This window comes from Saccoglossus kowalevskii, chromosome 4, assembly GCF_978046115.1.
Source record: "Saccoglossus kowalevskii chromosome 4, keSacKowa6.1, whole genome shotgun sequence".
NCBI lineage: Eukaryota > Metazoa > Hemichordata > Enteropneusta > Harrimaniidae > Saccoglossus > Saccoglossus kowalevskii.
In genome coordinates this window covers 18,008,044-18,020,840 of record NC_140644.1, presented here as the reverse complement: position 1 = coordinate 18,020,840, position 12,797 = coordinate 18,008,044, and the positions used below count along the sequence as shown (strand labels likewise).

At 40.4% G+C, this 12,797-nt stretch overlaps 1 protein-coding gene across 1 annotated transcript; it reads left to right on the top strand.

The window, feature by feature from the left end:
* Nucleotides 1-298: 298 nt before the first annotated feature.
* On the top strand, nt 299-12,592 carry LOC102801502 (fibroblast growth factor 1-like). Its single transcript, XM_006822799.3, has 3 exons — nt 299-1,125; nt 6,320-6,444; nt 8,724-12,592. Exons 1-3 carry the CDS (start codon nt 789-791, stop codon nt 8,997-8,999), a joined length of 738 nt encoding a protein of 245 aa, XP_006822862.1. The 5' UTR covers nt 299-788; the 3' UTR covers nt 9,000-12,592.
* Nucleotides 12,593-12,797: the final 205 nt, after the last annotated feature.

Here is a 12,797-nt window from a genome sequence, read left to right as displayed (position 1 = left end):
GTTTTAAATGAAACCGTCTTTACATTCAACTTCCAATCGACAACGTAAATTTTGTCAGGGCATATATATACTTACAGCGAGTTACGGCCCGCGCATCGTCCAGGGTTGACAATATTTACAGCGTGTCTGTATTTTATTTTATTTATGAAAGCGACAATGCACCACCGGTGTGTGCAGCGAGTGATCCGATTGATTAATATCATACACTCACAGTTGGCCATAGAGGGCGCGACAACAGGTCCTTTCCCCCGAGTCGCTCAGTTCATTACGAGTATATAAACGGCTAACAGACGACGTACTACGTATGTATGGTCTGACATCGAGCTCAAACTTCTCTCGTGCTCCAATTGTTGCTGTGTCGCGTCGTCGATAGCTTGTTAAACTTGCCGCTGCTTGATACGTTATTAGCCGACGTTCATTCGGTGTGGTCAAGGCGAAGAGTGAGTTTTACGCGGAGCAAATCGTGCATGGTAGTTACGTTCCGTTGTTTTTTTTTTAGCGCAAAGACCAGCCACGTCTATACGTTCTTTAGTCTATTAGCGTGTACACCGTTGTGTTCTTTACACCTTGTGTGCTTTATCTAATGCATGTAGTAAGGGGATACTAACTTTACATGCGCAAACCTGACCAGCTCTTTCTCACCTGTACGTAAGCTGGATTCTCAACTTTGAACATTTCAACTCAGGGAGAAAGGTCGTACCTTTCTCGCTATATTTTACCCAGACGTGGAAAATTCACTGCTGGATATTACGACGAATTTCCACTCGATTCAGAATGAGGGGTGGACCATGTCTGGTGCAGCCGGGCAAGCGCTCATGTGTGCTCTTCTGTTAATCTCCGTGTCGGTCTTGAAGTGCCAATCAGCTCCCTTGGATAGCAAAGCTAAGGAAGGCGACAATGTTATCATGCCAGAGACAGAGGAGGACATTTTGGACCCAGATTGGCTCGCTAGTAAGCTCAGCCAGTACAATGACTCGGCTTATGAGATGCAAGCTGACGGACGTTTTATTAGCCATGTAAAGGAGAAACCGAGGCTACGAATGTTCTACAGCCGTGGCGGTTACCACTTGCTTATACTGACAAACGGGACAGTTACTGGGACTAACTCGAGGGATGATAAATATGGTAAGTTCAAAGCGATGAAATACACTTTAAGCGACTGTCAAACCATCGGCTATTCTAAACACTAAGAAACAGGACAAAAACATTCACGGTGGTCAGCTTATGTTATTTTCTGTTATGAAATGGTCAATGTGGGAATGAGGGGGTGCGGGGCTCCTTTAAAACGTGATGCTACATATTCTCCGTGGCGGTAAAAAAAATGAAGTGTTTCTGGCAAGCCAATGAATGATCAAGTTGGTTTAAATTGTGTGGACGGTAACGACGAGAAATGATAGTATTCTGTATTTAAGCACCCTAAACGTGTCGAGACACGATCCCCGTTGCCGTCAAAGAGTTACTGCATGGTCCAAACCAACCTTTCCCCCCAACACTCAATCATGTTAAATAAGTAGGGAGTTCAACGGCATATCAAATATATGGCAGCTTTATACAACATGTGACATTTATTTTTATACGACAGTTCAACATTCGCGTTTATTTTTGCTAACGACATCATATTTTCTGAAAAACTACGTGTTCATTTTGTTGATTTAAAAATCATTCACTAAACAGCTTGTTCTTGACCACTCAGGCCACTTCCAAAAATACGTCAAGGTATACCACCAATGGTGGCAATTTAAATGACAAGCCCGCCGCGTAAGCACTTTCGGTTTCTGAAACCGGGGTATGACGCATCACACTGGCGGCCTCGATACGCGTAGACTGGTCATCATCGCCGTAATAACGTCTATCATGGATCGGTCGTCAATAAGCTACTTATTTCTGTCTAAATTCGAAAATTCCGTCCACTGGTCAGTTGAAATGCCAGACCTGCACGATTCCGCCAGCTTATTGTTGAAACAAAAATGTGTAAGGTAAAAAAAAGGTAACGGGAACGTCATTCTAGCCATACGAGCAGACATCGACGTTCGCAACGGAAATGTCAGTCTCCCGCCCTTCTATTTTAACAGGTAATAATTACACCTGGAATGCATGTAAATTGGCCACTTCGTCGTTGCAGTCTTTTAATGTACGCGAAAAAAACAACGTCCATAAAGTTTGTTTTAAAGAGAGCGATTTTTTTTTTAAACGAAGGTATGGGTCACTGGGTAATTGCCATAAAACTAATGCGTGTAAAATAAAACTATTTCGACGACACGTGCGTTGGTCTAACCTATTACGTGTTTATGAATTATCACGGCGTGAAAACTCTGAGGTCATATATTTAATTTTTTTTCAATAAAATCTTCAAAAAATAGGTATGTGTAGCAACGCACGGATACAATATAACATGGATAGTTCATACAATACCATGACAATACATGTATGTGTTGAGTATATCTCACCGTATATACACAGCGAAACCCATGTGACAACGACACCGACGACCTGCTGTGTAGACATTTCGCAATCCTATGAGCTGCATTACTTTTAATATACTCGTATTTCTCACTGAAAGGACGTGTTTCAAAATCAAAAATAAATTTTACCAGATATACTCTGCAGTAGGAGGCATCTTGTACAATCAACCACCCCGGCAAATTACAGCTGCGTGGTTGCTTAGTGATAGCCCATGCAAGACCGCCGAGCTTCCCTGTGACGTAATGGCCGCGCCATGGTTTCCATGGGAACAGGCAAATTTGCGTGTCTTTTTAGAGATTTCTCTATAATTTCTCGCATTGCGACTCTCTAATTTCAATCACGCGGTAAAATGTCCATCAAGCCATTTGCAACCATGTTGTCGACCACGTGATCCTACGATAACTCGGTGGCTGTAATTTAGCCACGATTTTTCCAACAAAAGACGACACGCCTAAACAACGTCAGTGGACTTCTGTAATGCTAAGAATTAGTTGTCATTTTCTCTCTCTCACCCGAGAACTTTAGATCGGACCTAGCTCAAGTCGTCATTTTTATTGTGGCCAATTCACTTAAAGTCTAATGATTAAAATAGTGAAGCGCAACATCATTATTACCTGTGTTCACACCTCCGAAAGAATAAACGACTGGGCCCTTAATAACCTATCGAGGCAGTGTCAATGTCAATGCATGCGTCTTTACACGTCGAATGTTATCAACCAATATTAACTTAGAGGCGCATAGACAACACATGTAAAGACCAAATTGTAGCCGCAGGGGGAAATAATACATTGGTGATAGTACACGGGAGGAGGGAGAATAAAAAAAAACAACAACGCGGACAAGATATAACATGCATGTTCGAGCTATCAGCCAAAACAAAGGGTTACAATTTACAAACAAATAGGGGCACACTATAGGATGAAATTTACGACAGGCCACTCCAGTAGGTGTCAATTGTCGCCATTCATCGTGATGATGTGCGACGACAACGACTCCCCTGCGGCAGGAACCAGTCGACGATTCCCACCATGCCTTCATGCTCTGTTGACTCGCGGGTAGCCAATGATTCTGCACGCTGAAAATCAAACTGAAATTAATTTGTTTTGCAAACTCAAAATTCAACCTTCAATAAATATTTCTCTGTCCTTCATCTCTCCACGTGTTTGTGTCTACTCGCTATCAACGTCATCATGATGATAACCCTCTTGGGTTTTTTAGGCTTTTAGGCAGTGTTTCCTTTCCTCCTCGTTTTTATTATTCTTTACCATCAGTTTATTCATTCACTGATGTTTTACTTGTTTGGAGATCTAAACGGTAGACGTTATAATAAACGTTGTTGTCCAAATCAGACAGACTCACAGATAACAGCGGGGGTATAGGACACAACACGCATTGTAGATTGCGTGCTATACACACTGCAAGACAAACACCACGCCTGTCATGAACACGATCGTCAATAAATCACCTGGCCACTCGCCACACTCATCTTCCCACCATACTCATTTGTTGTTAAAAAAAAACGACCATTGGCAGTCAATCGATCAGAAACACGGAAAAATCCATGGAATTAGTTAATTTCATAACTGCCACATTTCAGCGATATGAAATAAGCATTGATTAACTTGTTGGTAATTGGCAATTTGACCTGGGTTTGCTCGATACGTTAACGATGTTGCGACTTTAGATATGAAGACATGCCTCTGTAGTCCGGTGTGATACATACGGAATGTCCATGATAATTTGCGAAAGAGCTCCACAATGAAAAACCAAAACCCCTCCCTAACACCCCCCCCCTCTATAACGTCACCGACAAGCTGACGTCTATGTATACATTTTTTAGAAGAACACAGTAACGAGTAATTCTGGAATTCAATTATAATTGTCAAAACACACACGCGAAATATCAAATTCCAGGCTTCCTGTTTGGCTCGACTCGACTAGAACGCAATCCGTGGGGTGAATTAAAGTTCGTGGGTCTTACATCGCCCACACAGTGACACATAAAGTAAACCTGCACACATTTGTATTGTACATCGCGACATTAACGCGATATACCTTAAAGGGCGGCAGTCGTCGCGCCGCGTCCTGCTCGATATGGGACTCATAGCGACGTATACAACGCGTGTAAAATGAAATTACATGAAATTCGAACACGCGCTGCGCGACGACCACCGCGCTTTAACATCCAACAATACCCGCAACCCTAGTACACGTGTTAATTTATGGAATATTCCGATTTTCCATCCGATCGCATTTTGTAATATGGAACCGAGACAAGAAGCGTCTTCTCTTTCATCGCCTTATCTCGTATCAGCCAACACAAGATATCGAGGCCTTGAGAGCGATTTTTCGAATACGTGTGTGGGTGGTGCTGAGCGGCGGTACGGCGGTAAATCATTTCCTGACAGTCTTACCAATACAGACACCTGTTGGATTTAATCCGACATCAATTTAAATTGACATTCTTACGAAAGACAAGGTGACATTGTGGATAATTGTCATTTTATTTGATCTCAGTACTCATACCAGCTCATATTATATTAGTCGTGAAACTAAAACGAAAATAGAAGGAATGAAAAATCAGCACATGAATACCAATGTTTGCCTTCCTATTATGGCGCACATCATTACACTGTGCTATAATCAGTCATTTCCACGCTGTACAATGAAAGAGAGGCTCTCATCCTGTTAAACCGTTGCTATGGAAACGTGCGTTCTTCAGAAATATAGCCCTCCAATATGCTACCACCAACGTAAAATAACTGCAACTGTGGTAGTTCTGGGTAATTCAGTACACTCGTTGGATTAAATCAGTGCAACTGTGGTTGATCTGGATAACTCAGTATACGCGCTGGACTCAATCACTGCAACTGTGGTTGATCTGGGAAACTCAGTACACGCGTTGGGCTCAATCACTGCAATTGTGGTTTATCTAGGTAACTTAGTACACACGCTGGGCTCAATCACTAAAACTGGTTGATCTGGGTAATTCAGTACACTCGTTGACTAAATCACTGCAACTGTAGTAGATCTGGGTAATTCAGTACACGCGCTGGGCTCAATCATTGCAACTGTGGTTGGTCTGGGTAACTCAGTACATGCGTTGGGCTCAATCATTGCAACTGTGGTTGATCTGGGTAATTCAGTACACTCGTTGACTAAATCACTGCAACTGTGGTAGATCTGGGTAATTCAGTACACGCGCTGGGCCCAATCATTGCCACTGTGGTTGATCTGGGTAATATATTACACACGTAGGATTAAATCACTGCAACTGTGGTAGATCTGGGTAATTCAGTACACACGTAGGATTAAATCACTGCAACTGTGGTAGATCTGGGTAATTCAGTACACGCGCTGGACTCAATCATTGCCACTGTGGTAGATCTGGGTAATTCAGTACACGTGCTGGGCTCAATCATTGACACTGTGGTTGATCTGGGTAATACAGTACACACGTAGGATTAAATCACTGCAACTGTGGTAGATCTGGATAATTCAGTACACACGTAGGATTAAATCACTGCAACTGTGGTAGATCTGGGTAATTCAGTACACGTGCTGGGCTCAATCATTGACACTGTGGTTGATCTGGGTAATACAGTACTCACGTAGGATTAAATCACTGCAACTGTGGTAGACCTGGGTAATTCAGTACACGTGCTGGGCTCAATCATTGACACTGTGGTTGATACGGGTAACTCAGTACACTCGTTGAGCTAAAACACCGCAACTGTGGTTGATACGGGTAATTCAGTACACTCGTTGAGCTAAAACACCGCAACTGTGGTTGATACGGGTAATTCAGTATACTTTAGACTAAATCATCATCATCACATTTTACTCTTCTCCACAGCCATAATGCAAGTCTTCTCGATACGGAGTCCGACTGTTGTCGCAATCAAGGGTGTCTACAGTGAGAAGTACCTAGCTATGGATAAAAAAGGAAATCTGTACGGAACGCCACACTGTCCGCATACGGTAAGAATATATATACCAATTTATGATGTCCATTGTCACAGTTTCACCGTGACATTGTCAGCGTTTCTCTAATACAGGAAGCAAACACAAGAGGCGGGGATGGTACTGGGACAAATAAGGGAGTGGGTTGCCATCTTTGTAGAAGGGAACATCGGCCTTGTTTAAATTTATTTATTATTTGTTGCCGAATGATCGTCAATATTTACATAGTATTGGGTCATCGGATAATACTCTCATAATTTGTCATAATTCTGTAGTTTCTGACAGCTTGATTCAATTTAGTGAGCGAAGAAACCCAAGTTATGTTGTCCTATAACTTTGCAGTATTTCACTAAAGATAAATCGTAGAGCTGTGAGGCGGTCTTGAATTACTAGTATTATTTGACGGAAAAGCAGCTCCCGAGGTCACACGATTTTCCATGCTGACACCGAATAACATTATACGATGATATTGAACAAGCATGTATAAATTGTTAAACTGTATATATTGTGGTTACACGTGGCGGTGTACATTACCCACACTTCAAACACTGTGTGAGTTTCCTGAGTACGGAAATCTCGGCGAACCCTATACACATATGCACGTGACCATCTCACCTGGCAAGCTGAAATAATTGAAACGAAATCGAGGTCACTACAGGCCGCGGATTGCAAATTTCATAAACTGACGGCGCAGTCAAGCGACAGTGATCCAGCTCAACAATTAGCGACGCGACGTACAAATGTTGACCTCTATGCCAAGTCAGGCGAAACAATAATTGTTCGGCTTGCTCCAGTGTTCTGACAACTATACACGATTATTGTGCATGGGTGGAGGTCGCGCCACGTCTGTTCGTCGCTGGTTCGGCCGCCCGAAATCACCCCCCCCCCCGCAGTAAAAGTGATTCGTTCTACGCGGAGCATGCTATAATAACGAGACTACATATATATAGCTTGTTATTTAAAAAAACTAAAATAGAACGTGCTGTGTTACTCATATATCCACCTTTGTGGACCAACAATACACCTCGCTATCATCAAAGAACCAATTCTCAAGAACGAATGACGCAGCATATGGGAGTACAAAAATGTTAAAAATAAAAGATAAATAATTTGACAAAATATTTGATCAAACCTGTCATTTCAAGCGAATACCCGAATCAATGTTGTGGGTGGAACCCCGAGTAGCGCGACAATCAACAATATATCGCCCACATCAAGAATAACAATACATGACATTATTGGCATTCCTGTTGGCATCCGGAAATTGACTACGTTCAAAAGAAAGGCGACAGAAATCCAGATCTAATTAAAAAATTAGTACTATATCGCGCATTTCGCCCCCTCCGCTTATGCGAGAATCGGAGAATTTGCCGTGTCGTTTCATTAAGCTATTAATTTAAACCACTCAGATTATTATTAATTTTTAACAGTTGTACCATTCATTACTTGGGCGATATTAATAATACTGTATACATTTAGGTAGTTTTACAAAAAAACATTATTGTTCGGATATTACACGGGCACGAAGCACGCTGTTTTGGCTATGTATCGAATAGAAATGAACTATTGGTTACATGCGTATCTGTGTACTATTTCGTTAAACGAATACTGATTAGAATGATACAAATTCGACGCTTTCACATTTGACGATAAAAAACGATATATAAATCGATGTACAAAAACACTGATAACAAGTTTAAGGAATCCTTACTATGTAATTAGCTGTCAGGCCAGCAAGTTATAATTTCAGTGAAATGTTACATGGCGCAAAAATCCAGGTGCCAAGCACTGAAAATGACATATTAACTCATTCTTATTTCAGTAATAGCTAACAGAGTGGATACGCTCGGGAGCATATGTTTTGATTTCCTCCCCGATGCACACAGAATCAAGACAAATTGCCCCAAACATCTATCCAGTCTAAATATCGTCTTGAATTATTCAGTAAAGAAATGTGCTTTTGTTCTGTGCGTTCCCTTGGGTTATACGGACTTCGTTTTAATTTCCTTGCTTGGCTGAACTTTCTTAGCGCGACTACCTTGTGACTTCCCTTGTTCTTTTACAAGGACAGGAAAATAGATAAGAAATGAGAAACTATGACCAGTAATCATCAATATATTCCCCCCTGGGACTTGTACGTAATTTAGAACAGTTGGCAGAGATTTTAGATTAATTGCCTTCATTTTTTTTTCAATTTCACAACTCCGTTTGTAGTGTTTGCGTAGCTGCCCGGATACAAGCTGTGTTATTATAATATTATAATCTAGTCGGTTTTCTATTTTCTCACTCCCTTTTAGCCGTGGAAGACGAAAAACTGTCATTTCAGTGAAGCCTTGAGCAAAACCAAATACAACACTTACTTCTCTGTCAAATACCCGCCGAAAAAAAAGAAAACAAAGAAACAGAGAAAGCGTCGACGTCCTGAAACGTATTACGTTGGACTTGGCAAGGATGGAAAACCTCTAACGGGGCCTCAAACCAGGTCGGGCAGGAACAGTGTGTTGTTTTTACCGCGGCCATTGGATGACAAGGCTAATGAATCAGCGAAAGAGTACCTGGACGGTCCTAAATGAATATACATTTACATTAAGTGTCAGTGATCGAATATATGAGAACGCTTTAGCATGTGTCTGCGAATGCTTGAAAGAATGGTGAAAAAGCCCAGCATTATCAGAATGTTAGAAGCCATTTGCCGATAAGCGGGACATTTTCCTCTTCCTGATTTACACCAAGTTCAAATTATAGGTTATTTAAAAAACGATAGCTGAGTGTATTCCTAGCGATGACTGTGCGGTGCAACATGGTGAAAGAAATGTTGCGTCACCTCCTATCATATTCAGAGTGTTCGACGTACGTGAACGCTTACTTTGTTTTATTGTGAAAACCCAACTTTTTTTTTCAAGTGACTAATCTTCAAGCAGCAGTGGTCATCATTAAATTCGTTGCTATTAAAAGCGTTGCTATGGGAACCTGCTGATAAATTTCAACGTATGTCCATGGTAGATGAAGCTGAAATAACCGACAGAGTTCTAATGGTGACGTAAGGCCGATTCTTTCTACATAGTTGGTTGAACAGTAAGGATGGTGATCTATCCTCCGGACTGCCAAACCGGGACCGAGTTTGAGCCCACTCCACTGGGAGTGGTGATGGATATCGTCGTACACACTCCTTGGGCACATATATCCCCATGTAAGCTGCACGGTAAATGTATTAAACAAAAAAAACAAAAAAAACAAGATATTAAATGAAAAAAATCAACCCTCTTTTTGATAATATAACTTAAAACGATACTCTGTATTTGTTGGTCCAAGTCTATAAAATAGATAATAGATAATATATAGGTATAGTTATTATATAATTATATAATCGTTATTATTACTAACACTTCCTCTTTTGTCCGACCCGGGAGGGGGGTTGTGAAGGTATAAAAAGTTCACGTCTCAGTCGAAACAACATTATAAGGGAATATTTGCTTGAAAAACAAATCTAAAACTCTGTTTTCAACTATAGCATGACTATAATAAGTACCGCCTTTAATATAATATTAATAATAATAATGATAATAAAAATAAAAACAGGCTAAATTTACATCCATCCAACATAGTGTCGAGTGGTGTATTTATATATGTATTTACATTGAAAACGCTGGTAGCTCAATATACTGAAATTGATACATCTATCGCCGGGTAATCGTCAAATTAAACAGTTACGAATAATTATGAAACCAAGCATATAAACCGTGTCGTGAAGCATTGCGTTGTTGTCGGAGACCTATTTGCGTGGGCCCCACGAGTTGATGAAATCATCAACTGACAGCCACTTTCCAGAATGTGCAAATTGCGTTTTTTTTTTGATCGGTTTGATCTCTGCCGCCGCCGTGTATACCTTTCCTGGCAAATGAGCTCAGCATACAGTACTGGAGACGGCATGGCGTCAAAAGATCGTTTGCATTAGAACTCAAATTATCGCTGTTTCCCATTTGCGAAATGCCAAGAGACCGAGCGTTTGCAAAATTGATCACCGTAATGCCACAATCGGAAAGCGGGATCTCGTAATTTGAGTCGCAGCAGCCACACATTCCCAGCAAACGTGAGTGGATTAAACAGATATTAAAATAAAATCACCGCCTCAGTGATATTTACCAGAATTACCATTTTGTTTACAGACATCCTATAGAGGTATTAGGCTGAAGGCATAGGAAGAGTTTCTACAAAAATAAATAACAAATCCCTGTTCACTCTCATGAAAAAAAAACCGCTGCCGTTTTAGTGTGGCAATTGCTTTATGCTAATCAGTATACATGTCACCTTATTTGGAATATGAGATCATCTGCCGATACTTTAAACTCATGACCTTTACTGATAAATTTATAAAAGTCAACTGATATTGATCATTGTAAAAAAAATTACCTCACTACCAGATTAAACGATTACTGTCGGCTAAAGGAAGAGCCCCCATCAGCGTTTCGCAGTCCCATCAAAATGCCGCACAGTCAGTAGAGTCACATTGCCTCAAATATTTATATATAAATTACCGTGTATATATCATATATATATATATATAACCTCATATTCCTAGTAATTCCAATTTTAGTATTACAGCCTTGTAAGTTGTCTTGTCTCGTGCAATGTTCATCGTCAAACTATACGTGCGGTGGTTTCAATTTATTATACTGAAAAAACACACACATACAAGTTTAAAAGGAAGATAGCATACATGACGGTACCATGGCGTGTACCAGCAAGGGGCGCTCTTGTGTATTATTTTTCTCACGTACAAAGTAAAGAGAACCTCAGAGAACCCACCGTGTAGTTATACTTATAGATATGAATACATTATACAATGGTAGAAATAGTAGACAACTCGGGCCTTTAGTGAACTTTGACCTGATGTTATTGGTGGCAGTCGAAGCTGTCATAGTGCTAGCTCGTGTGTACAGGTAATTGTACCCTGGACCGAACGGGAAAAAAATTGAATAAATTTACCGAGATCTTATCAATTTTTTTTAAAATAAATAAATATTGAAATTGTGGTATTCCCGAGGTGTGTCTCACCACAGTCACTCTACTGGGAGAGTGACTGTGGTCTCATTTACGCAAACTATTTTCCCGCGTATGAATACTTGTGTCCAGGTGAAGTGAGACGGACCAATAGGGATTCATTATAGAGGCAAGAGCTGCGTTTTTGTTGTTGTTTGTTTACATGTATTTCGCATATTTGTTTTAAATTCGTGTACTTCTAAGCCACAATTACTTTGTTGGAACCAACTGATTCAACAGTGGGCAATGGGTCACGCATCGTGGCATACATTTATAGTAACAGCATGTAAATAGCCAGAAAATGTTAATTTTTTTGGAGAGCGACCAACAATTAATTTTCCAGTTTTCTATGTACTGTTTGCATATTCGTAGCGCAAACACGTCTTCATTCGGACATGTTGGCTCAATTGTACATTGATTAACAAATACCAACAACTTGACATGACATCACGCAGCTATTTTATGTAACGTTTTATGTATATTTATTCAAATTTCTTGTTCAACTGTATATTCAGAGTGCAATCACATACATACACACTGCATCAGTTACAGTATTTGACTTGCCCCTTAAAGCGGGGGAGTCGTCACCTGCGCATGCGTCATCTGGCCATAGCGTCTGTCTATGAGCCTTTTGCGTTTTAGCCTGCGTTGTTATCGTCGCTTTGAACTCAATTCCCGCGCGTGCGCAGGTGACGACCCTCCCGCTTTAACACAGACCCTTAGTGTTTACATCAATGGTATGTCACGTACAACGTTCTGTATACGTTTAATTATTTATTTGTGTACAATTGTATTTGAAATAAATTTAAAAAAAAAATTACTTATTCGTGGATCTTTAACCCATTAGCCTTATTATGACGTATATGCATTAGTCCAGTGTTGATAGGTAGATCATTTGCAGTAACCAAATACATAGAATATATTGTTAGTTACTTCTACTCAATGTGTTACAACATCCAGCTCCAAGAACCAATAAAACCTAAAAACGCTTACATTTTGTTTTGTTATCCTATTATTTTTCCACTTTTGCTCGAAAAAAAAAAATGAGTTTTTCTATTGCCTCAATATTATTCTATTTTATTTTTTATGTTTCAAAATAAATATTGTTGTTCAACATATATTAAAAGATTGGAATGTCGTTTTCATGTCGATGCGTATCAGGTATATGTATGCTAACATGTCACGTGCCAAGATGTTAAGAGGTCAATAACCCGGATGATCAGTGGTCACTAGAGTTCTCGGCCGTATGCAGTGAATTCGTCCCGCTGTATAAGTTGAAACATGTTCTTTGAAAGCCCCTCCCTCGCCCATGTAAAACACGTAGCAATGGA

What these genes read in the sequence shown, in the direction of transcription:
- LOC102801502 (XM_006822799.3), top strand. Translation starts at nt 789, where the DNA reads ATGTCTGGTGCAGCCGGGCAAGCGCTCATGTGTGCTCTTCTGTTAATC. An exon ending in CTCGAGGGATGATAAATATG is followed by an intron (nt 1,126 to 6,319) that starts GTAAGTTCAAAG and finishes TCTTCTCCACAG; the next exon opens with CCATAATGCAAGTCTTCTCG. An exon ending in CGCCACACTGTCCGCATACG is followed by an intron (nt 6,445 to 8,723) that starts GTAAGAATATAT and finishes ACTCCCTTTTAG; the next exon opens with CCGTGGAAGACGAAAAACTG.